This window comes from Rhinopithecus roxellana, chromosome 5 (genome assembly GCF_007565055.1).
Source record: "Rhinopithecus roxellana isolate Shanxi Qingling chromosome 5, ASM756505v1, whole genome shotgun sequence".
Classification (NCBI taxonomy): Eukaryota; Metazoa; Chordata; class Mammalia; order Primates; family Cercopithecidae; genus Rhinopithecus; species Rhinopithecus roxellana.
In genome coordinates this window covers 173,090,986-173,116,635 of record NC_044553.1, presented here as the reverse complement: position 1 = coordinate 173,116,635, position 25,650 = coordinate 173,090,986, and the positions used below count along the sequence as shown (strand labels likewise).

The window sequence follows — 25,650 nt, the reverse complement described above, 5'->3', positions numbered from 1 at the left end:
ATTAGTAATCTCTTCTGAATGGGTCTTCAGAATATGAGGGTTATATACATATGAGGATTATATACAAACCTTTGGAACTATGAAGGAGGAATTTTAAACTTAATGAACTCAGTAAGCTATATTTTAGCATCTGTATTTTATTAAAAACCCTGTTGCTTCTTTACCAGTTTGATCACAAGTTTATGTCTTTAAAGTTGGTAAAACAGATATACCCATAGTAACTCTACTGGATGATAACTTCTACTAGTAGAAAGCTGTTCATTGCATTTATAGAAATTAAGTGGCCCTTACACTGGCCCTTATTCATTCCATATAAGTACCTTTGTGCCTCTGGGGCTGAGCACAAACTGTAATAGTTGTCTTTGAATCCAAATATTTGTGAAAGCTGAGAAACCCTCTAATTTTAGTATACTGAATGTATATGAGATTTTAAAATAACTTTTTAACATGAATAAAAATATGGTGCTCATATTTATTATTTTAAAGAAAGAGACTCCTCTGTCAAAAATTTCATACAAATTTTTCACTTATTTTCAAGCATCTACTAGAATAATTTTCATTCTTCTGGCTGTTTAAAGTGCCCAAGCAGGATGTAGGTTAGTTCTACCCTTAAACTTAAGGTATAGATTATAAACATGTTTTCCATTTGCAACATAACAGTATGCATTCTTGTTAAATTAGTTTGAGAAATTTGTTTTATTTTGTACAAGGTACAATCCCTCTGCACAGTGAACATATATATTACAAATCTGTGATTTAAAAAAGTATTGCCATTTCACAGTCTCATTAATACTACTGTACAATAATGGTTTTTCTTTCATTCATTTTAATTGTACACATATTTGTCTGAAAATTTAGTTTCTGAAAAATAATTGAGATCTTTCAAAGTCACCCATAAAATGCACAGTGCACATGTTTAGGCTGACCATGAACCTATTTGTGATGGTGTTAGAAGTTTCTAACAGTTGCTTTGTAAGATTGAAATGTCTTTTACTGATAACTCTTCGATAGGTGAAGGCAGCTATTGTCACCATAATCACACCTTCTGCCTTTCCCTTCTCCTCTGTATTGCCTAGTTTGACTTGTATTACATTTCCTTAAAAAGTCATGGAATGCTAGAGCTGAAGGGTTGTTAGAGCTGTCTTCCCACTCTCTGCTTCTCCTCTTTTTTATGCATAGAAAAAAAAGGAGCCCAGAGAGGGCAACTAACTTGACCAGAGTAACACTGAAATCTCTTGATTCAGTGCCTAGCCATTCCACCTCTTGCTGAATACCTTTGCCCAGAGGATAGTTGACAAAAGAGGTGAAACTTGAAACTTGAGTGATGCTGCTTGTTTGCAGTTTGCCAGGCAGCAGTTATTATACATGCAGGATAAGGGAAGAAGAGAAAACCTGGGATTGAGTTGAAGTTTCTCCTTGCTGATCTGACATCTTCATGCTTCTTCATCCTTGCTTCACAAACACTTGCTGCCCTGAAATACTGAGGTAAGCCGCTTACCTATATTTCTTTCTACATATGTATGAGAAATATTTACTTGGGTCTACAAAGTAATTTTCTAATATTTATATTTTAATAAGGCTTTTTTGGAAAGTAAATTTACTATTGCTAATCAGTTGTTCCCATGCACACATGCAGCATTCATGTAAGTATTATATATTTTCCTCTAACAGTAAAATTTGCTTATGCCTTGAGTGACGTGGGAAGGGGAGATGTACTCAATTTATTTATTTTTTTGCTTTTTCTGATTATTGCCCAAAGTATTGTGTTCCATGGCAGGCTTCCATTTCTATCAAGGGTTTCAGAACTCTCATACTTGCTGTAGCAGTATTCCAGCTTTGTAATCATTTAGTTCCTCTTCTGTATATCTTTTTGGAAGTGTTTTTTACTGGCTGGACTGTACCAGTGAATAGAGTGGTACAGGAGTAGCCATTAGCTTCCTAGGTTTGCCCTTTTTGTTTTTAATTCTTGTGAGAAGGTTCTCTTTAGGGCTTGGGATTTGACTTCATTTGGACTCATCGGAGCCTCAGTTTATCTGTGTTGATAGTGGAAGGTACAGACACATCCGACTACTGGGATCTGGAGCATTAGCTCATTGTAATGCATATTGGGCTAGCTCAGTTAGTAGTAGTTTTAAGATAGAAGGTGGAAGGACTTCATATCCCCATGCTGTTTACAGTAACATTTTTACATCACGCTACAGCAACTGGTTATAGTTCATTCTTTTTTTGATCATTTCATTTAGTTCCATCAAAAAGCATAATGTACTTTAAGCAATGTAAATTTCCTGTATCCACATTTGTCCAATTTCCTGTATACTTTTAGGTTTCATACTACATCAATCCCAAGATTTATGAAGAACTACTTGGAAGCAAGTACTCTTTTGAGTCAAGGGATGCTGACCAAATAAAATGAGGCGGCCAACTAGCCCTCTGTAGGGATACTTAATCCCAACCAGTCTGTGACTGCTTACTTAAAGGATCATCTTAGAGCTCTGTTTTACATGGAATGATTCAGGTGTTGAATGGACTAAGTAGATATGACATAGCCAGCACTGACTTGTAATGTCCTTAAACTTTGAATTGGCAAAATTTGATAAAGCTGCCCTAGGAATCTTGTTGCAGACTTGTTGCTGCACTTTGGATATGTGTGTGTGTGTATATTTAAACCTATCACGGGGCAGAAGACAGTAAAGTCTTGTTTTTTAAAATGGAAGTTGTCAGCATTAGACTATAAACTAGATTCTGTAATCTTGGCTGTTGTAATTTGATGGACCAGACATATATGTACAGATATTTTAAGACTGTTCTATTTAAGAACAGTTCATGTCTATGTACTAATTGTCTTCGGTAATAAAACAGATGTTGATGATAACAGCAACCAAAAGTACATAATATGTTTTAGGTGCTTTAAAGTAATCCTCTTCTCTCCCCAGTCTCCTTTTTGTCCTAGGAAGGTTTGTTAAACCTACATGTTTTTAAAATACCACATTTCAGATAAATATATATGTATCAGCTATATTTAGCTGATGTTGATGAGTAGTTATGTCTTAAAATGTTTTAAAAATCATATCCAGGGCATTTGGGGCTGAGGGGGTGATAGGATTTGCCTTTGAGAACACAATTCCTTGAACAGTTATCCCAGTCCCACCTGGATGCTCTTCTTTAGTTCCAGGTGGACGTAATAACTAACATGCAGCTGGAGCCAGTCTGTACCATTACTTCAAGTCAAGGGATTGTCTTCTTTCAGAGAGTCAGAATATTCAGTAGAGCACACTGCAAGAGAGAAGCTTATCCCTCTTAAGATTGCTTGTCCTGGGACGGCCCATTGGCAGGGCTCTGTCTTACTGGGAGGAGGTCATAATGACCAGGAATATGGCTGTTCCTAGGTAGGTCGTATGGATTCTGGATATAGCTGGAGTTATGACCGCGACCTTCTTGGACCACACTGACTGTGGGCTCTAAGAAATATAGTGAAAAATGAGTTCAGAGAACAGATTAGCTTTGGTTGCCTTGTTGGAGAGGAATAGAGTTCTGCTTAACTTGGGGAAAGGAGCTAGGGATTTATAAATTTATGACAAATACATGAGGCTTAGGATTGAGGCTTGCTCAGGAGATGGAAAACTAAGTGAATGTGCTGTCAAAATCCAAGCCTCTTGTCAACACCAAAGGATTTAAAATATCCTAGAGGTAGAAGTCTTATCAGTGAGCCCAGGGACATAAACTGGGAGAAGGCAGAAGGTGATTTAGAAACTTGTCAATGTCTCTGATTGCTTTCTTTTTTAAAATGAGATTTGTATCAACAATCAGTTTGTGTGTGTGCGCGCGTGTCCACTTTCCACTCCCAGTATTTGTTTCATATTAGTCCTGGTGTTTTTTAAAGCAGAGTTGGTACAATAATTTGTACCAACTAATAATTTTGTTGGTATATAATAATTTGTACCAACTTAATAATTCCTGCATTAGCGAGGGAGGGCAGTCCTAGGAAAGACAGTTCACCTTAGAGATACCTTAAAAAACAACAAAAGAAGGATGTGTGGTCAAGATGGGGTGAGTGGAGAGGGCTTGCTTTTACTTCAAATGCTGCATTATTGCCCTGATTTCACTAAGTTACTTATTTGAGACACCTACCAACTTCATATATATTTTTATTAGATGTCGACAAGGATGGCACATCTGTGTACGGAGACCCCATGTGCACAGGCGACTTCATTTCTACATAGCTGCTTTCTGGAAGCTTGCAGGTGAGGATGGGTGGGTCCTTAATTGTGGCGTAAGGGTTTTCACTGCTATTCAAGGAACAAGTACTAGAACTGCACACGGATTCTTTCATGTAATCTGCAAGGCAAGAGAGATTTCTTAGGACAAACAAGAATACAAGTCTTCATGTTAATACCAGAAGCAGACTGTAGTTGAGTTTATGTGCCTTCAGGATCCTAGGGCTGAAAAAGCCAGGATAATCCAAGATTGATTTACTTATTAAATGTGTTGAGAAGTGCTCTCCCAGGTAGGCAGAGTTCTTTTTCCAAAGAAACATGTTTTTGGAGGATAGGAACATTTTTGTTTTTAGTAGTCAGGTATTAATTCAAGATATGCATAATATGCTTTGACATGTATTATTTAATTTTTGTAAATTCTTGCAAGGATTGCTGATAGTTGCATTTTATGAGATGAAGGCTCAGAGATATGAAGTGACTTAGCTAAAGTCACACAGCTAGTAAATGTCAGTGCCAAGACTTGAATCCATGCCTTTGGACTCCTTGGCCTGTGCATTCTGTGATGATATTCTTGTGAATTCTTCTTTTTTGAGATGTTGCCTAGGCTGGTCTCAAACTCCTGGGCTTAAGTGATTCTTCCGCCTCAGCCTCCTGAGTAGCTGGTATTATTGGTACGTGCCACAACACCTGGCTTGAATTGTTTTCGGTGACTGAGAAGCTTAGGTTCAGAAGAAGTAGGCGTGCATGTTTTAGCACAGATGTCAGCAATTTGACAGGCTATAAGTGGCAGACTCTTAGCAGTATCCCTGCCCTCCAGGAGCTCATGATCAGAATAGGGTAGACTGAAGTGTAATTGAGGTGTAAAAAGCACGTCAGTCTTAAGCTAGCCTTTGGAAAGTTCCTGTTTTCTAGCAAGCCTATAACATGTTCTTGGGTTGCTTACCCTGTTCTTGTGAATGCTAACTGAAACCCATTTCAGCAGCATCTTTCTGATACTAGAGCTCATGCTTCCTCTCCTGCCACCTCTCAGTTGTATAGCAGAGTACAAAAGGATGCAGGCTGGTTTCCAAATATGAAATGAGGTACTGCAGCTTCACTGGAGGAAGAAGGGTTCTTTAGTGACTGGGAGCCACAGAAGGAAAGGGGATTCCCTCTTTCAGCCTCTATGCCATTCTCCTTTTGGGGAAGATCACTGCCTCCTGCACATAGTCCCAAGCAAGGCAGGATTTGCCTGGAAAGAGCAGTAAACTCTAATGTAGCAGCTCTGGCCTTCATCTGTGAGGCTGTGCTAGACAAGGGATCTAGACACAAGCACTGGGTTGCTTGAGTTGATAGAAGTGATCTAAAAGACGTCTCAGCACTAAATTTCTGTGAAAGGTAGCAGATGGTGAAATTCTTGGATGATCTGTCACTAGAACTACCACAGTTTACATTTTGGGTTGCTATTTATTTATGCTCTCTGTCTCCAACTTGTGAGAGTAATGAAAATGGTAAAAAGTGAAAGTGATAATGTAACTCAGTGGATGACTTAGATGTACCTAGGGACCCTGAAAGCCAGAACACTCCATATGAACAAAGTAGCTAGATGTATGCCACCACAAATAGTCTTATTTCCCATAAAAGGCAACTGGTTGGAAGAGGATTTATTTACTTTTCTGTTAAAGTAGATGTCTATTCTGTTGATGTTTGTTTCAGCGGGTAGTATTTCCTCAATCTTGTACAAAAATATGTTCACCCATTAGTTCCTTTAAGTGTTTACAACACTCTGTGGTATAGGTAGAGCAATAATTATCTCTCTCCTCCTCTTACTGCTTATGAGGAAGTCATTGCTTATGAGATTTAGAGTGGGAATTGACTTCCTCAGGATCACACTACTTATCAGTAGCAGAGCAAACTCTGTAGAACCAGGCTCAGAGCACTTTCCATCACAATTTAGCCCAGAAGTAGAGAGGGATGTTGGCTTTAGTCACGTCTTAATATTGTGGCCTCTTTAGCATATGACTCTAGAGAGAAGGAGAAAATATCCTTGCAAGACACTGAACGATCTCAGCCAGCACCAGCATGGCCTAAAGGGAGGCTAGATAGGCCTAGATGCTGGTTGAGGCTCACATGGGGAAAAGTGGCTGTGGGCCCTTGACTGTGACCTGCCCAAGCCACATAAATTTGCCTCTTAGTGGGTGCTAAGTTTTTTAGTACAAGGAAGTGGTGGTAAGTCCAAGAACCCCAGCGTGGCCCATCTGTCCCACTTTGGGTTCTCTGAACTCACCAGCCAAGGAGTAAGGCAATAAGGCACAGAGCTTCTGGTTTGGAAGCTGATGACTAGTAGTATTTAAAGAAAGGCTATTGCAGCTGCCTCAACTGCATATTTTCTAACACACGAGGAATAACGACTTTACGTAGCACTTATAGTCTTCATTCCAATTAGGTCATTTGAAACTTGTTACATCATGAATAGGGCTGGGCAGAAAGGACTATTACTAATTTAGAATGAGGAATCTGAAGCTCAGAAAATTTGCTAATATAATTCCTAATGTTAGTAAGTAGTTGAGTCAGGACTCAACACCATCTTCTCTTGATACCAATCAAGATGTTTTCCTTCACTACATGTCTTGTTATCCAGTGCTCCCGTCCATATCCTAAAGGCAAACTGTATCTGCAGCGGCTCCACCTTACCCTTGACAAGGAATGTCTTTGATCTATGGGGCCAAGCCCAGCTGAGACAAAAAGGCTAAGCGCTTAAGCTTTTTGTGGATATCCCATGACTGACTGAGTTAGAGCAGCAGGAGAGCCTTTGAAGCTCAATGCCTAAAAGAACCTCAGCCAGTTGATAGTGCCTCTTCTCATTTTCATCAGAAAAGTAAGGGCTACTTTAAAGTTTTGGGGAATAAATTGTTGGCTTTGGAGCAGGGGATGATCCTATATGGATAAAAGAGAAGTTGATGTTTGCGTGGGGGAGGGGCTAAGCTCAGGGAGAAGTATCTTCCATACAGGGGCAGAGGATGGAGCAATGCAAGTGTGTGTTGGCTGGGTGGTGAGAAAAGGGTGTTGAATTATGGACTCATCCGTACCCCATCTCTACTGGGACTGGAGAATGGGGAAGGGCTGGGCAAGCTGGAAACTCCACCTCAGGAAGCCACTTTGTTCTCCAGCTGAGTCATCCACCTGCCTGTGAGAGGGGAGGGCAGGGTGAGTGGAATAATAACCAGCTGCTCTTAGATACTTCCTCATCCTTTTATAGCCCTACCCTTGTCCCCAGACCCAACCCTTCAGGGCATTTTGCAAAGAAAGAGGAAGCATCAACCCAGGCTACCCAAGCTCTGGGAGTCACTCCTCCAAGGCTTGTCGTTCGCATCAGGATTGGCGGCTTGGTCCTGTAATGCCCTGGCATTTACTCTCATCTGGTTCCTACCTCCCCACATAGTCATACACTATCAGAGACAGAGGGGGCTTCTGAGATGAACTATATGTTTTCATTTTATAAAGGGAGCATCAAATCCAGAGAGAGGCAGTAACTTTCCAGGGCCACCTTGTGTGTGGGATCTGAGCCCACCTTGCCTTAAGGGGCATGCTAACCTCCACCAAGGCTCAACTTAACTGTTAGGGAAAAACCCAGGCATCGAATATCCATCTCTTGCTTCTTGGCTTGCTACTATTAATAGAAGGTCACACTGCTTCTTCTCTTCCTGGGCCATAAATTAGCATCTTTCTCTTGATGGAGAGATAGGAGGGAGGAGGTCTTGGGGGTCAGAACACTGGCTTTAAAAATAATCTTCTGGATGTCATTGGGCTCCTAATTACCTAAGCCCCAAGTTTATGCAAAGAGAAACTTGGAAGTTAGATGACAAGGAGCACACAGGTGGGGAAAGTGGCAGCAACAGTGGGCTCAAGGATTGCAGCATCATAAAGGCCATGGAGAATAGCTGGGAGGATTTCTTCTTTAGCAGTTTGAAATGGCTGACAATTGAACACCAGGCAGTTTGTTGCAGAATCATTGTGCTGGGGGGAGAAGGGGAAATAGAAGGGTGTTGAGCAGTGTAAGTGGTCTCACTGAACCTCCAGGATGACAGCGAGTAGAGTTCTTCAGTAAGTAACAAGGGAAAGGGCAGGCATTGACTAAGGCTTTTATTTTATTTATTTATTTGAGACGGAGTCTCAGTCTCGCTCTGTCGCCCAGGCTGGAGTGCAGTGGTGCAATCTGCTCACTGCAAGCTCCGCCTCCTGGGTTCACGCCATTCTCCTGACTCAGCCTCTTGAGCAGCTGGGACTACAGGCGCCCGCCACCACGCCCGGCTAATTTTTTGTATTTTTAGTAGAGACGGGGTTTCACTATGTTAACCAGGATGGTCTTGATCTCCTGACCTCGTGATCCTTCCACCTCAGCCTCCCAAAGTGCTGGGATTACAGGCGTGAGCCACCATGTCCGGCTACCTAAGACTTTTAGAATGTCAGAGATTGAAAGGGCCTTAGAGATGCTGCTAGTACAACCCCATTGTTTTATAGTGGAAGAAACCAAGACCCAGAAAACAGTGCTGTGACCTAGTCAGCACCACACAGCAAGAACTAGGACTACAACCCACATTCCTTAACTCCCAGGCTAGGGCTTTTTCCCCCACTGAGTTCAGAGAACACTGAGACTCTTAATTCTTAGTAGTTCTGATTTGGTTTGCCCCAATAGTTTCAGGAGCTAGTTTCATTTGTGCTACAGACTAACTTATTAAATGTTTATTTGGGGGGCGTTAGCCAATTAGTGGGATTTCTTCCATGTTTTGGTAAGTATTGCTGTAAAGTTCTGAACTGTGACATTGTATTTTCCTTTTTTTCAGTTCTTATTCTGATGTGTTGGTCCCCAACACCTGCGGGTACATTTGCTTACATAGCTCTCTTTTCTCTTTAAAGGATGATTGTAGCCAGAGTGGTAAAATAAAATCTGGCTGGCTGCCTGCTGAGTCCTCCCCTGCACTCAGAGGTCAGATTTACGATTCTACGAAATAGGAATGAAATGTATGCTGAGGCAGAGACACTGCTTTCCTGAGCTTTGTTTTACATGTGAATTTGAAAGTAAGCTTTGAGCTTTGTTGTATATGCGAATTTGAAAGTAACCACCCTAATCACAATGTACAGGACAACACAGTGCATAGGAAAGTTGTGTGTTATTGGGGTTTCTGGGCCTGAGTTTATTCACGCTTGATTCATGCGTGGTCTTGAGCTAGAAAGGCCCTTAGAGATCTTTCTGCTCAATCCCCATACCTTTTAGAGAAAGAAACTGAGGTGCCAGGTCATAGTCATGAAATAGTAGAACCGTTTTTTGTTTTAGGCCTTACCTACTATTCTTCATTTGGATGGTTTAAGTCAAAACACAGAAAATTGCCAAAATAATGCTTCCAAGGGAATAATGTCTGTTGGCTGGCTGGGAGACTGGGGATGACCTTTTGTCCTCAGACAGTTCTCTTAGGCTGTGCATATCCTAACAAAGGCTGATAGTGACTCACCCTCTTGTTCAGAACGCAGTACTCACCACCACCCCCTACCCTGAGCTCACCCCACATCTAATAACCATCTCCCCAAAAGGACTGTAGATGACTAACTGTTCTTGGTTAGGGAATGGTTGTGTCTTGGTGTATGTAAAGCTAGGTCCGAAAGACTAGAACAGTAATCAGGGACATCTGGGTCAGTCTAGACCAGTGTTTGGGGAATAAGCTACATAAGGATACCTTGAGGGTGCTCTTCATACATGCAGATTCCAGGGCCCCACTCTAGATCTGCATCAGAGTTTTGAGGAGATGGGGCGTGAACATCTGTATTTTTAACAAGCTTTCCAGGTGATTCTGGTACACTGTTAGATTTAGGATATGCATTGGGACCTTTGCTGTCATATCTCAGTTTGGCTTAAGCTCTTTTTTTTTTTTTTGAGACAGAGTCTTGCTCTGTCACCTAGGCTGGAGTGCAGTGGCGCGATCTTGGTTCACTGCAACCTTTGCCTCCCGGGTTCAAGCAATTCTTGTGCCTCAGCCTCCCAAGTAGCTGGGATTACAGGTGTATGCTACCATGCCCAACTAATTTTTGTATGTTTAGTAGAGACAGGGTTTTGCCATGTTAGCCAGGCTGGTCTTGAACTCCTGACCTCAAGTGATCTGCCCACCTCGACCTTTCAAAGTGCTGAGATCACAGGTGTGAGCCACTGTGCCTGGCCTTAAGCTGTTTTAAATAGACCTCCGAGACAAAAGAATAGCCCCATTACATTACTACCACCTTTACAGTATGCAAAAACACTTCCCATCTGTGATTTTATTGGTTACTCATGATAACCTTGTCAGACAATGGGACAGGCGTTAGACAATAGGACAGGCAAAATTATCCCAACTTTGCAGATGAGGAAACAGCCTTGGAGAGCTCACAGTCTAAGGTCACAGTTAATAAGCAACAGAGTGGCAAGTAACAGAGTTCCAAAGCCCCCTATTTCACACATTCTGGCATTTAAACCTAGGGCAGGACCTGACCTTTCATCTTTGGCTTCACCTGTAGACTTCCTAGAGGGATGATCCAACTTGCAGTTCCCATGTGTTAGGGATTTGTCTTGGCTTCTCTGCTCTTGGAGGCAGAGATCTCTTGAGGTTGGAGTGCCATACAATATTAACACTGCATATCATTTTCATTCCTTGTGCCCCCAGAAAGCCAGCAGGTGCAGGGTGGCATTCCTTGCTAGTGCAACGACAGGAGGCCTCTGGGGCAGGTAGATCAACTTTATTTCAGATTTTATAATCAATTTAACTCGTACTAATTGGTTGGATAATGACGCTTTACATTTCCGAAGACATTTAGTTGGCATCTATAAAAAACCCACAAGCATTTGCTAAGCAGGTGCAACTGAACTCGAAAGATGAATTCATTATTATGATGATTGATTGCTCCTCCTGGGCACAGCTACCCAGCAGCCCCAGGCCCTGTGGTCTTTTGACCTTTTGTGGGGGCAGACACACGCAGTTTCTCTCAATTGGAATTCCTGGCCATTTCAGATCTGCACTCTTTATCTTGCTAAGCCCTCTGTAATAAGACATCGGGATTGGATACTCTACCTTTGAAGCCTTTGTCCATAATGTATGTGTTCTGACGTCTATCCATTCCACAAGCACCTGTGTAAAAATAACGTAAGGCAAGAAAATATGGGGGTGAGGTTTACTTAGACTGCTTGTGTTTGTTCTTTTTTCTTGCTTTTCCCTGCTTTCTCCCCTACCCAGAAAATAAATAGTTGTTTATTGCTAGAAAATGATTCTGGGTTTAATCTACCTGAAATTATTTTGATAAATGATTCTGAGTTTAATCCACCTGAAATTGTTTTGATTATAGGAATTCTTAAAAGGCTCATAAGCATTAAGGTGAACTACAGCGACCCCTGGCATATTCAGCACTCCTTCCCTTTAACCTTCACCCTAGGGGGATGTCTTTCAGAAAGTAATAAAAGGCCGTTCTGATGCCACCTGCATTCCCTGCAGGTGAAACTCCAGGCTCCAAGGGTATAGGATAAGGAATGAAGCAGAACCAGTTCTTAGCTTGAGGGAAAGTTGTAAGACATTACAAATCATAGTTCTGTTGGAATTTGGCATGGGTTTGAAGACAGTATTTATCACCTCTCAGCTCTGGTCCTGTCTGTCCTCTCCTGGATCCAAGGCTTATCTGAGGGGAGCCAGAGAGAAAGAGGGAGACAGGTGGCTGAGGTTCTTGATTAGTCATCTTTGTAGGATGTACAGACATTCCCTCCCATAGCCAGTTCTCTTAGTTACTCATTTTTTGGGGTGGACAATTTGCACATAATGTAGAGTTGTTTTTGAAAAGTATTACCAGTGTTTTCAGCCCCAAGGATTTCTTTCTACCTTTTGGCTGTCAGTTTTTTCCTAAGCTCCAACAACGCATGATGGCGCTGAGCCTCAGCCAGAGGCTTCAGGGACTAAGCTTGGGTTCTTTGCTACTGGTGATCCCAGAAAAGAAATTGTTTGGCATTTCTAGGTTGGGACAGTAATGACTCTGGCTCAAAGTCAGAGCAATTTTTTCTTCCAGCTTTGAACCGAGGACACAGTACCAAGCGAGGCCTGCAGCAAGTACTTACTAAAACACAGTTTGACATTCTGTGACTCTTCCCAGTTTCTCATCCTGTTGCTATTTAGATGCCTCCCTATAGCTCCTCTACATAGAGTTCCCGTGTTGAATTTGAAAGAGTCTACTCCTATCTGCCTACCTTCCACAGATTACTGAGAGATACAGCAGAACCAGGCCTAAGTTTTTCTTTCAAGTTTGCTATTTTTCTTTTTTTCTTTTCTGAGACGGGGTCTCGCTGTGTCACCCAGGCTGGAGTGCAGTGGCGCAATCTCCGCTCACTGCAACCTCCACTTTCCAGGTTCAGTCGATTCTCCTGTCTCAGCCTCCTGAGTATAGCTGGGACTACAGGCTTGCGCCACCACTCCCAGCTAATTTTTTTGTATTTTTAACAGATGGGGTTTCACCATGTTGGCCAGGCTGGTCTTGAACTTCTGACCTCACGTGATCTGACTACCTCAGCCTCCCAAAGTGCTGGGATTACAGGTGTGAGCCACCTCACCCGGCCTCAAATTTTTTCTGAAAGGTGTATAGGTACCTGTGTCCTTCAGAATCATGACTGCAACTGCCTATATGCTGGCATTAGTTCAGCACTTTATACTTTATAGGGCATTAACTTTTCCTTTTTACAGAACAGGGAACAGGCCCAAAGAGCAGCAGTGACTTGTCCAAAACCACACCAGCAAGTGAGAAGCTGAGTTACAGTTACAGCTACATCTCTCCAAGTATTCTCTTGCATTGGACACCAGCCTGCCTGGGTGTAAGACAAATGCCAGCGCATGGTGCTCTGGTTACACTAGTTGAAGAGTGAGATCTGTAAAGCAGGGAGAAATCTGGCCTAGCTCAGAGGATGCTCCCTTGTGGAAAGAGATACAGCGTGGTGGTGGTGGGGCTGTGTGTGTATATATGTTGGGGGAGTGGGAGAGATTGTAGTTGGTGGGGTTATTAAATGCCCTGGATACTATCCAGGGGACCCACAGCTAAGAATACAGCCTCCTGAGTATAGGCCCAGGGTCCATGCAGCCCATGCCTGCTCAGTGGGCAGATGAATTCAGAACCTTCACCCTTCCTCATGTTACTGGACCCAGGGACCTGCAGGGGTTGGTAGAGCAACTCAGTTTCCTTAGAGTTCTAGAAGCCACCTAGAGCCTGAGGTCAGGCCTAGAGTTGTCCAGTGTACCAAGGCCCTGCCCCAGTGTGCCCCAGAGGAGCCATTTTGTAGGGAGGCCACATTCTCTGTTCATTCATTGCGCTTATTCCTATGATACCTTATGTAACTCCTACCCACATGTTCCCATCTCAGAGCTAACTTTCCAAGTCTTGTGTGTGTGTCTCTCCCAGGCCACCAGGTTTCAGCCCAGGCTGTACTCAGTACATGAGTACAGATGATGTTGGTTGATACATCCTGCCCCAGCCTCTGCAGATCCCTGTTTGACAACCCTACCCTGTGATCTGAGAAAGCTTGGCTTGGGCCACTGGGGTTTCTGGAGTCTCTGGGAAACATTGGACTTTATTAGCCAGAGAGCTAACTCCCTGTTATCCACTCCAACAGGGCCCAAAGAACCCCAAAGATGTCACCATCCCCAAGTCATTTTTGAGTGATGTTGGGTTGTATTTTGTGGCCTGTAGGGAGGGCAGTTTTGTTGTATCTTCTCCACCCTAAGTAGCCCATTTGTCCACATCCACCATTCACTGTGGGAACAGAATGGGTGATAGGGAAGATCCAGACAGGTTTCCATCTTTAGATAGGGGATTGAGCTGGTAGACATGTTAGGAGGGAAGAGGGCTTAAAAGGGAGAGTTTTAAGCCCCATGGGACCATGGGGTGGAGGTCAAGGTGCAGGGATGGGGATTAGGGCAGGTGCTGGGTCTGGTCTGGCATGAGGGGGTGGAGGGTAGGGCTGGGGTCTGACCTGGTGAGTGTGGCTCAGCGGGGTGGCTGAGGTGTCTAAGTTCAATGTAGAAGTCCTCGGGCGGGTACCTGGCCTCCAGGGCACTGATCTGGAAATGGGAGTCTAGTGAGAGGAATGACAGGGAGGAGCCATTATTCCCAGGGCCCTGGTATGGCAGGGAAGAGGGTAGGAAGTACACAAGTGGGCCACGGTCAGGGTGAGGCAGGCTGGGAGGACTTGGGGGGCCCCTGTGTATAGCATCCAGAGGGGCCAGGGCCAGGGGCTCTGTTAGAGCCAAGGTCATCTGCCTTGTTTCCCCTCTCCCTCCCTCCCTCCGTTCTTCCCTCCCTCCCTCTGCAGGAATTAGTACTCCTCCACCAGGGAGGAGGCAGGGGAAAGAAGCCCTTGAAAGGAGTGCCTTGGTAGGGCCTGGGTCAGGCAGAGGTTCCTGTCCAGATGGTGAGTGTCTTTTGCTTCCATCCAGATTCCCTACATCCTGGTCCTGGTTTTCTCTCTTGTGGTCCCTGGGTCATAGCAGGGACTTAGCCCTAATATAGTACTGGAAAGGGATTCTTGGGCTTCATCTGCTTGTGAGAGCCAAAATTTCTCCCCTCGGGGAAACCATGTTCAGGACTCATAACCCTTTCCCTTCAGGCTGGGTCCCTCTCAATATGGAAGAAGAATAGGGTGGGACATGATGGTGGGGACCAGACTCAAACCACTACTGACCTAACACGTTCACATAGCTGTAGGGGGTCCAGCCTGCTGTGTCTCTGTCAAGGGACTTGTTACTGAGCTGTTTGGAGAGTAGGAGAGCCAGTTAATATATAGTGCCCCAGGTACCCCTCCCCAATCTTCACTTTGCGTAGCTTCAGTGCACGCACCCTGTGATAATCCTGACCCACCCGGGTCCTAGGCCATTGAAAGAAAGGGCGAGCTAGGTGTTCCATGACAGGCCACCATGGTGTGGTTGATGCCAGTGGGAACAGAACATACCCCACCCCAGGTGTTGGACTGAAGTTGTAGGGTTCCCACGCCTCCTGGGGTAGCTTGAGCCAAGCTGGTCCTGACAGAGGAAGCAGATTAGCTGGGGGGTGGGGCTTAGCTTTAGGAGAGGGGCCTCTGGTGATGTCTCAGCTGCACCATGAGGCCATCTCCAGCACAGAGGGAAGTCTTGAGGCTGCCTGCAATGTCACTGTTACCTCTGCCACCTGATCCTGATAAGGGCTGAATGTGAGATTTTCCTTTTTCTGTGACCAAAGGAAAGCTTCAGAACAGAGTATCTTGAGGTTTATGTTGTCATCTTTCCTTTCTCTGCATTTTCACAGCTGCCCTTCATATGAGGCAAGGATGGTTATCCTCATTTTACAGATGGCGACCTGAGTCCTGACTTACGTGCTTTGCTTGTGAACACACAAGGAGTCAGTGACAAAGCTGACTGGAACTCAGGTCTCAGCTCCCAGTGCCATGTCCTTTCCATGTCGTCACAGCTGCCTGTCTCTGCTGCAGATGCCCTATCTGTTAGACTGAGGGGTCCTTAACCACATAGAACCACTCTGGGCCCCTCGGTTGAGGTGACCCAGAGGGTCACCAAGTTGGCTACTCTGCAGTAATTCCAGCCCCTTACCAAAAGAGGGTGGAGGCTGAGAGTGGTCTTGGGGTGTTGGCTTGATAGTGGTTGCCCTTGAGGCTGTATATCTATGTTACTGTTGCTGGACCAGGTCTGTAGGCCGATGGTCATTCTCCATGGGACAGGGAAGAAAGGACTCGTAGATCTCTAGGGCATAGCTCTGGACAGTGAAAGCCATGCTTTTGTCCCTGAATGGGTATTATGGGAAGCTAGGAGTCCTAAAATTCCCACTCCCACCATGGCCCTGCTCCCCACTGTTCTGTGTCTATGGGCACAGGCACAGGTGGGTATCCAGAGGTATGCAGCATGAGCCTCTCAGACCTGTCCTCGGGGGCTGTTCATCCTCACTTCTTGTTTCCCACTCTGCCTGGTGTGAGTCTGGGCACATTAAGGGAGCTCCTTTATGTATTATCTACACATAGGTGCGGAGACATCCTTGCCCAAGGGCCTGTGAGTATAAGAGGACATCTTGCCAACAGCCAGGGTTATGCTGGAAGCTGTCAGGGAAGGTCCTGTCCAGAAGGGTGCACACCTGCCATGAAGACCTACAGAACTCACTGTCCAAAGAACACTGGCTGTGGCTGAAGTTTGGGTTCCACATCCCTTGTGTTGATTCAGATTGCAACAAATGGTTATGAGTGGGTACTGATGACATGGTTATGTTCCCATTGTTAGGTAGTTATCTGAATAACAGTAGTTACTCTGTAATATGCCAGTTGCACACATTGTGTTGGTAGCGTACTGCAGTGATTTGTGATAGGTGGTCTAGTTTTTTTCTTTTTCTTTTTTTTTTTTTTTGAAATGGAGTCTTGCTCTGTCGTCAGGCTGGAGTGCAATGGCACGATCTCAGCTCACAGCAGCCTCCACCTCCTGGGTTCAAGCATTCCTCTTGCCTCAGCCTCCAGTAGCTGGGAATACAGGCGTGAGTCACCGCGCCTGGCCCACAAGGTGGTCTGGTGTTTTGATTACATGCTGACATGTGGCAAAAGTGTCTACGTGATTATAGGTGATAAAGCTAATATGTGATTACATGACTTGGTACCAGTTGGTTACAGGGTGCAGGGGTATATGTTATAGTGAGTGATGCTGTGGGTTGGTTACACAGCACTTGGCTCCACATAACATGCTGGCTCCATTACATGCTTCACAGAGTGTTTACATGTACCATGGATCACAGGGTTGCTTTTCATGTATTGGTGGTCAGTTTTACATGGACCCTCCATGTGGGGGATGCAGTTCCTTCCTGGGCAGAGGTGAGGGTTAAATGAGAGGGCAGTGAGTAGGGGCTGGGGAATCAGGGGCCCGGTACCTTGGTGGGGCTGTTCCTGTCCAGAGTGCTGGCCTGGCTGGTGGCAGGCCCCCCACATGCCAGTGCGTGGTAGCTGGAATTGGAAAAGCAGTGGGCATGGCTGCTACTTTGAGACAAATCTGGGAAGAGAACAAGGTGCCACATACCATCATACCCCTGCTGCTGGTATGAGATACCCCCAGTACTAATGCTTGGGCTGGGAACCTTTAGAGAGCCCTGCAAAGACAAACAGCCAAGTACCCCATCTCCCAAGCTTCCTGGCATCTACTACCCCTACCGAAATCTGGAGAGCCTGATTTGCTTCTTCCCTTATGCTGGTCCTCCCTGCAGCATGGCAGAATGCAGGATAGGCTCGCCAGTGCCAGGGCAGGGCACCATCAACTGGAGCCTGGATGGGGCATGTTGGCTTATTGATAGCCTTACATGTTTCTGAGTCCCTATTTAGGGCTGGACTCCTGCTTCCTTCTAGGGTCACATCCTGGTAATGAGCTCATAAAGAGAACCTCACTCCTCTTGACTCCGTTCTTCCCTCCTAAGGATTCCAGAACCTCTCCATAGGGCCAGGGAATACCAGAGGAATGGCATAGGAAACCCTAGCCAACCTTCTCAGTATAGTCATAGAAGAAAATCCCCAAATCTCCCGTGTGGGGGATGTCTGCTTTGGCTGTAGTGTGGCATGTAGACCAGGAGCTCCTTGAAGGCATGGTGTGCACTGGCCTGCCTCTGTCTACCCTGCAGTGCCTAGCATGAAGCTGGACATACAGAAGGCAACACTTAGCAGGAATAGGCTGAAGTGATTTGGGTTTTCTAAGCACAAGGTGCAGGAGGCTGCAGATGAGCCATGAGCCACGTACCATAGAGCCAGTTGGAGAGAGCTGTCACCTTGTGCCCACCCAGACAGGCCCAGCTTTGCATGGTCCATGACTATAGGGCAATTTCAGAGCATTTTGGCCTCTACTTTTTAGCCAAATATGAAGCAGAAAACCTTATTTCCAAGGCAGCAGTCCAGGGTTCAGGGGAAAGGAAGGATATCGCCCAGCAGCCCCACCTTGACCCCACTCAGATTCCCAAATAAAATGCCTATTGGAGCTGTTAACCACATTCGTGGATGCACTGGGCTCTGGCACACTTGCCAGAGGGTCATTGTCCAAACTTTCAGACCTCCCCCAAGTCAGGTACTATCCCCTTCCACTATACTAATAGGGCCCTCTCTAACTGGAACTGGGAAGGAGGGTTGTCCTGAGGCCTTCACCAGGGAAACAGAAATGGATAAGCTCTGGGCACTGGGCTCCAAGGTCTAGTCTCCTGAGGTGGTATAGGCATCAGGTTGGGGAGACGGTCCCCTGGAGAGCTTAGGAAAGTGACTGGTTAGTGTGGGTGACCCTGAGGCCGAAAGTTGGTGGGAAGGATAGGGAAGCTCTGAAAAAATGGGAGGAGGCTCCCAACCATAGCTGCTCAGAGCTAGGGACTCAGGAAACAATTTCCTCTTGGAACACCAGATACCTTTTCTAGGTAGGCTCCTGCTCCCCATCCCCACTGTCACTCTAGGGAATCTGAGCTTCTACATCCAGCCACAGCAGCCAACCCTACGGGTACAACCATTCCTGGGGTGTGTGTGTGTGGAGGGGAAGAGGAGGAAGGACAGGAGCATGGCCCTTACCTGAGAGGGAGTAATCGGTGCTGGTCATCCTCATGGCAGGTGTGTAGGAGACGCGGGGAGCCAGGTCTCGGCCCTTCTCTTTCTGCCGCCGCCGATGCCAGGCAAATAGGCCCAGCAGCACCACAATGAGGAATAACAGGAGCATGATGCCTGTGACAGCACCCACTGAGTGCCGCTCTGCACCCAGTGCTGGGCTGATCTTGGTGTAGGGATTCAGCTCCTCCATCATGAGGGCGGCTGCGGGCAGAGGGGAGGGCCTGAGCCTGGGGCCGGCCTGCTTGCACTTCAGGTCTCCTGGGCCCGGGCTCAGATGCCCGTAACCCCTCTAATGTTAGGAGACCTGGTTCTGGCCTTGGCCTGATTCCTCAGTCTCTACGTGACTACCCCCAGCCCTCACTGTGCCTTCGTCCCTAAAGGGGATGGAGTCCCAGGGTCATGACAAGGAGCAATTGTGACTGAGGATGTGAAACAATAACAAATATTTATTATACTGTGTTCCAAAAATGAGTTAACAGATATTAATTCATTTACTCTTCAGCAGCCCTGTGAAGGGATTAGTATTTTCCTTTCACAGATGAAAAAACCAATTTACCAAAGATTAGGTAATGTGCCCAAGATTACATAACCTGTAATTGGTGGAGTCAGTAGAAATGGAACACAGCTCCTCTCCCTGCTTCCTAATTGTGTGGCTCAGAGTCCCTGGTTTTGCTCGTTTGTAACATGGGGACAATAGCCCCACCCTCCCCAGTCATTGTGAACACCAAGTGATAGACTGGCAAGGAAAGCTCTAAGTACTGTGCTATTATTTCCAGGTTTACTGCCCGCAGGACCCCTCTTGGTGATATATGTGAGGGCTGCCCCTGCCCTCCATGCTGATGCTTAGTCTAGGGCGCTGTCCTGCCAGGCCCGCAGTGTCTGGACTTCTTGACTGTTGGCTGCTGGCTGAACTGAGCTGGCCAACATCACTAGGGAGGTAAATGTGCTGCATTATCGTTCTCAGTGATTTATCCTCAGAATGCAACGGAAATCTGTCTTTTGGCTCCTTTTCTGTAATGTGGATAATTGAGAGCCCATTTTCACCCCCCATGTAGAACCAACATGTTTGTAGCACATTATATAACAAAGCCAGCATTTATTGGAGTGTTCACTTATGGGCCAGGCACCATGCTGAGTCCTTTACTCATACTATCTCAACTTGATTCTCACAGCCTGACCTTGGGACTCCATCCCCTTTAGGCCCTATGAGGTGTCGTCCGACTGTAGGGCTAGAACCCAGGTTGAGCCCCTTTGGGCTCCTCAGCCTTCAGAGTAACCTTGTGTCATGGGGGAAGACGATTAATCTACTCTTCCCACTTTGCACGTGGAGTAACGGGCCTAGCAAAATCAAATAACCAACCCAAGGACACCTAGCAGGTAAGGCAGAACTAGAACTTGGCAGATATTCTAACTTGGTCTGGTGACCTTTCCATGGTACTAGCTTGTGGCTACCCTTGCTTGGCTCATGGGAAACTTGCCAAGGGCAAGCCTGGGGAGGCTGTGACTGAGAGACTGCCTGCTCCTTATGCCTCTCCAGCACTTGGAGCCTCTGCAGCCCACCCTATTCCTGCTGTCCTCACAAATGTGAATAAAGGGAGGTGTCATCAAATCCAGCTGTTCCAGTTGGAATCTCCCTAGAACCTCCATGAGGCCCTTTCCACAGAGCCCAGGGGCTCTGCCACCTGTGTATTACCTTGGTCACACCTGATTCCTTTGAAGCCAGGGCTGCAGTAACAGGTGCCGGTGACATGGTCACAGGTGGAGTTGTTCATGCACTCACATAGCTGCTGACACCCATAGCCAAAGGTTCCTGGGGCACATCCTGTGTGGCACAAAGAGTTAGGGTAGAGGACCCACTCACTCTCCACCCCTCCCATTCCATGTGTAGACAGCTATGGCAATAAGCCTGTTTTGCCTCCCACCGAGTGAAGCCCATTCCCTTAGCTCCTGTTGTGCTTTGGCTAGCTATTTGGGGGTGGACAGAGCATTTATAGCACTGAGTGGGGGACACAGGGACAGAGGAGGAGAGAGCAAGGCCCACTCACCCCTGCTTCCTCCTCATGCAACACATTTCAGCAGTATCGTCCACCTGCCAGGCCCTAATCTGAGTGCCACAGGGACTTTAAAGAATAATAAAAAAAGATCTGCCTCCCACTATTCTCTCATTACCTGCTATAACCTCTGCCCTGCCCTAAATGCCCCCCATCTCCTCCCAACTGAAGGGAGAAATTCTTCAAACAATAATGTAGGCATGACATTCCTCAGCATTTTTCCTTGGAAGTTGCCCCCAAAGGCAAGGGACCAAGGGGTACAGAGCCCTGAGTGAGTGGACCTTGAAGCGGGAGGCATCCTCTGCAGGAGGCTGGAGCCCAGCAGCCTCACCCAGCATCAGGGGTCAGGACAGCTTACTCTGCTCACAGTGTTGCCCGGTGAAGCCTGTGCGGCAGGTGCACTTGCCACTGATGTGGTCACAGCTGGCGCCATTCTGACACTGGCATACACGCCCACAGTCCTTCCCAAAAAATGCTGCTGGGCAGCCTAGAGAAACAGGATTTCCAGTCATGAGAGTTGCTGCTGGGTGAGGCAAGGGGTGCAGCGGGAACCAGACCTGTCTTCTGTCTCTTTTTTTGCTGTGCGTGGGATGAAGACTAGGGAGGCCCTGCACCAGAGCTGTCTCCCTGCTCAGGATCTTCATGCTGAAGGGGCAGGGGCTAGGTGATCTTTGCCTTTTCAAGGCAGAGGGGATGTGGAACCACAGGCCAGGCTACGGTCTCCTTCCTGTGTGGCCACAGGCTGCTCCTCCCCACTCTGGGCCCCACTGTCCAAGGAGGGTCTGGTCTTGGTGATTGCTGGGGTACCTTGCAGCCCTGACCTTCCAGGACTTTGGGCTTGTCAGTCCCCTGAATCCAGTCAGGTCTAGAGCTGCCCCTGCAGAGCTCCTCAGTTCTCTTGGGGGCAGGAGTCAGGTACTAATCCTGGGGCCGCCTTCCTTCCTCCCTCCCTGCTGGTCTGGACAATGCCCACACTGGCCAGTAGGCCGCAGCATGGGATTCTAAGTGGCTGGGAGGCCGGGAGGTGGGGCTTACGCTGTGTGCAGAAGAGTCCAGTCCAGCCAGGGGTGCAGTGGCAGGCCCCGTCCTCGGCGCTACAGCTCGCCCCGTTGTGGCAGCTGCATGTGTGGAAGCAGGCGGGGCCCCAGAACCCGGGTGGGCAAGCTGGGATGTGGGTGAAATGCAGAGGGTGAGGGGAAGGCAGAGAGGGGCAGACGGAGAGGGAGAAGAAGGGGGAGTACACGTCAGAGCCAAGATGCCAGGTGGACCTGGCTGACATTTCCTGGCTTTCAGTGGCTTCACACATTGTTCCCAGAATTCCTGCACTTACCTCTTGGCTTAGTTACCCAGGATTCCCATTAAGCCCAGATGCTCTACCCACTCTCCAAGTGTTTGATGACTGACTCAGCAGGGCTCTGAGGGCCCCTGAGCCTCCCCTCTCAGGGGACTGATTTGGAGCATGCGGGTAAACACTGTGGTTTACCATGTATGTACTGTGTGTGCTTCCCCACGAGGAGGGGGACTTTCCTAGGGCAGGAGCTCTCTCCTCTCAGTGGGTGAGCTCCTGACAGTGGAGCCTATGTCTCCTCATCAGAATGGAAATTCCCTCAGCCATCTAACTAGGACCTCCCGGAGGGTACTGGCTAGGTCTCACCCATCAGACAAGGAGCTCCACAGGGTCTCTGTCCTTAGTTTGGGGGCTTCTGGAGAGAGGCTGTTCCCTTCACATCAGATTGGTGCACTTTACATGAACAGCCTCTAGGACAGCATTCACATGGGCCACCCAGAGGGCACCCTACTCTCCTGAGGTGGCTGCCCTGGCCTCATCTCACTTCCCTACTCCCAAACTCAAGCATGCTGTTGCCCCTCCTCTTCCCCATCCAAACTCAGGGGCTACCCCTTGCCCAGGTGCTAATGGAGTATCGAGTCTCAGAATTCATAGCATTATCAATACCTTTGATACCAGCAGTTAATACCAATGATCAATCCTAATAATCCATCATGTTAGCTGTAGAGCTAAATGGGGCTCATTCCTACATGCAGAAGGAGATTTCATCCCTTGAAGTGGAGGCACCAGGACAGAGAGGTTTTGGGCAAGAAAGGGAGAATTTTTGGGCCTGACTCTAGGTAGGGGCATTCCCAGGTAGCAACTTACCCTGTGAGCAGTCCTTGCCAATCCATCCAGGAAAGCACTGACAGGAGCCATCGATAGGGCTGCAGGTCCCGTTGTTGGCACAGGAGCAAAGCTGGGCACAGTCCTGCCCAAAGTGTCCTCCAGCACACACTGTGGGCACAGGGCAGCCTGGCACCCATCCTCCCACCTGTGTTCCTCTGACCTCCACCCACAGCCTCATCCCTAGAAGTTCCCAAGCCACAGCCACGATCACCCAGGGGTCATGGATCTGGATGGAAACCGTGCCCGCCTTGGTACCCTCGTCACCCTTCTCCATTTGCACATAAATGAGTTGCCCCTCTCATGCCTACAGCTGCATTCTTCAGAAGGCTCTATTATGATTGCCTTTAAGAACAGCCTGAGGCCCATAGAGGTAGAATCACCTGACTTAGGCCTCACAGATGAGAAGTGGGAGGCTGAGCACTATACTTCTGGACTCACAGTCCAGTGCTCCCTGTGCTGTTCCACAGCCTTCTGCTTTCCATTACCACTTTCACCAACATCACAGATTCCACAACCACAAGGGTAGATAATGTGTACAGCTGGACAGAGAGGGATAAATGCCGTGTGGCAGGCCTGCCTACGGTTTGACTGTTAAAGGACCAGCCCTGAGTGTCTGTCCCTGCCCGCCTCTTTCCTCTGACCTGTTGCTCAAGCCTCTCAGCTCAGCATCCTCCTCAGGAAAGCCCTCTTGAGTTCATAAGGCCCTGTCCACCACTGGTATTTCCAATTTGAGTCACTTGGAGGATTTTGGTCACAAACCTTCCTGGAGGAGTCACTCCTTGGTCCCTGGAGGAAGAGCTGGTTTCCTCACTCAGGCTGCAAAGCTCTTTTAGGACTAGGCTTGAGTATTCATTGAGCACTTAACCTTTTGTTTTCCCTTGCAATTCATCCCCCATCTGCTTCCTACAGCTTGAGCTCTCTAAAGCACAGCTTTCTTCGTGGCACTCCTATGTCCTGCTCAGAGAGCCTCAGTGGGTTCCCATTGCCACAAAATAAAGTCGATCCTGGAGAGCAGCACAGAAGATGATGGGAAGGTGTTGATTCTTGAAGATACATGACTTCCCCAGGGCCCAGGTCTCTCACATCTTGGGCTGAAACCCTCTGCTTTATACCACACTGCCTCATATTGGTAGTTCTTCCCCAGCCAGACTGTGGGCCACTAGTGGCTAGGATTTGCGTCTACTCAGTGCCTCTCCTGGACATGATGAGACAAATAATAAAGGCAGTATGGTGGACCAGACTCTCCAGTCCAAAGCCTTGGATTTAGGTCCAAGTTTTCTTTATGTATTCAACAAACATATACATGACACTTAAATGCACCAGACACTGTTCAATGTGCTTCACAAATACAGGCATACCTCAGAGATGTGGGTTTGGTTCTAGATCACTGCAAGTGAATATTGCAATAAAGCAAGTCACAAGTGTTTTGGTTTCCCAGAGCATACAATAGTTATGTTTACATTGTACTGTACTCTATTAAGTGTGCAATAGCTTTATGTCTAAAAAACAATGTACATGCCTTGATTAAAAAACACTTTAGTGCAAAAAAAATGCTGACACAGACACAAAGTGTACACATGGTGTTGGAAACATGGCACCGACAGGCTTGCTTAAGGCAGGGTTGCCACAAACCTTTGGTTTTTTGTTTCAAGACAGAGTCTCGCTACGTTGCGCAGGCTGGAGTGCAGTGGTGCAATCTTGGCTCGCTGCAACCTCTTCCTCGCAGGTTCAAGCGATTTTCCTGCCTCAGCCTCCCCAGTAGCTGGGATTATAGGCATGCGCCACCACATCCTGCTAATTTTTGTATTTTTAGTAGAGACAGGGTTTCACCATGTTGGCCAGGCTGGTCTCGAACTCCTGACCTCAAGCAATCCACCCGCCTTGGCCTCCCAAAGTGCTGGGATTACAGATGTGAACCACTGCACCCGGCCAAACCTTTAACTTGTAAAAAAAACAACAAGAAGATGCAGTTTCTGTGAAGCACAATAAAACAAGGTATGCCTGTATTTAGTTCACTTAATCTTGGAATACTCTTATATAGTCTCATTATTATGCCCTATCATTAACTCTGCTTTATAGATGAGAAACTGAGGCAGGTTTCTTGCCCAAGTAACTTGCCCAAGGTCACACAACTAGGAAGTTGTACTGCTTGCTGGCTAAGTGCCTTTGAGCAAACCACAACACCTGTCCTGGTCTCTGTTTCCTCATGTTTGAGGTGGGAATGGGAACCCTCACCGACTGTCCTAGGGCCATAGTTAGTAGCTGTGGCAGGCTGGCTGATTTGGGGCCCTGTGCTTCCCCTGGCAGAAACCTTAGTTCCCTTCCAGGAAGTTCTGTTGCCAAGAGGGTGACCTGCATCTCACCTGTTTGCAGCTGAAGCTCCAGCTTTTTGAAAAGCAGGCTGCCCAGCCTCTTCTTTCCTACCTCTGGGAGGTACTTGATTTGGGGAACCCAACCCCAAGTCCTGGCCCTCTGTGGGGAGTAGGGTGCCAGTGCTGCTCCCTCTACCCTACCTGCAAAACGAACTCTGAGCTTCTCTAACAAGACAGTCTTATCTTTGAAGTCTTTCTCACATGTATGAGGCCAAGAAATTTA

At 46.9% G+C, this 25,650-nt stretch overlaps 1 protein-coding gene across 2 annotated transcripts in view; it reads right to left on the bottom strand.

Moving 5' to 3' along the window:
- Positions 1-674: 674 nt before the first annotated feature.
- Positions 675-25,650, bottom strand: part of MEGF11 (multiple EGF like domains 11) — a 379,901-nt gene continuing 354,925 nt past the window's right edge. The window contains exons 16-23 of one of the 2 annotated variants that reach the window (XM_010363596.2): positions 23,035-23,163; positions 21,915-22,043; positions 21,238-21,366; positions 20,522-20,650; positions 18,793-19,029; positions 11,288-11,344; positions 4,129-4,335; positions 675-3,458 (exon numbers count right to left, since the gene is read on the bottom strand). In XM_010363596.2, coding sequence (XP_010361898.2) covers positions 3,298-3,458; positions 4,129-4,335; positions 11,288-11,344; positions 18,793-19,029; positions 20,522-20,650; positions 21,238-21,366; positions 21,915-22,043; positions 23,035-23,163 — 1,178 coding nt within the window. In that variant the 3' untranslated portion in view covers positions 675-3,297. The remainder of the gene's footprint in view (positions 3,459-4,128; positions 4,336-11,287; positions 11,345-18,792; positions 19,030-20,521; positions 20,651-21,237; positions 21,367-21,914; positions 22,044-23,034; positions 23,164-25,650) is intronic. The other variant, XM_010363597.2, reaches the window with a different exon arrangement.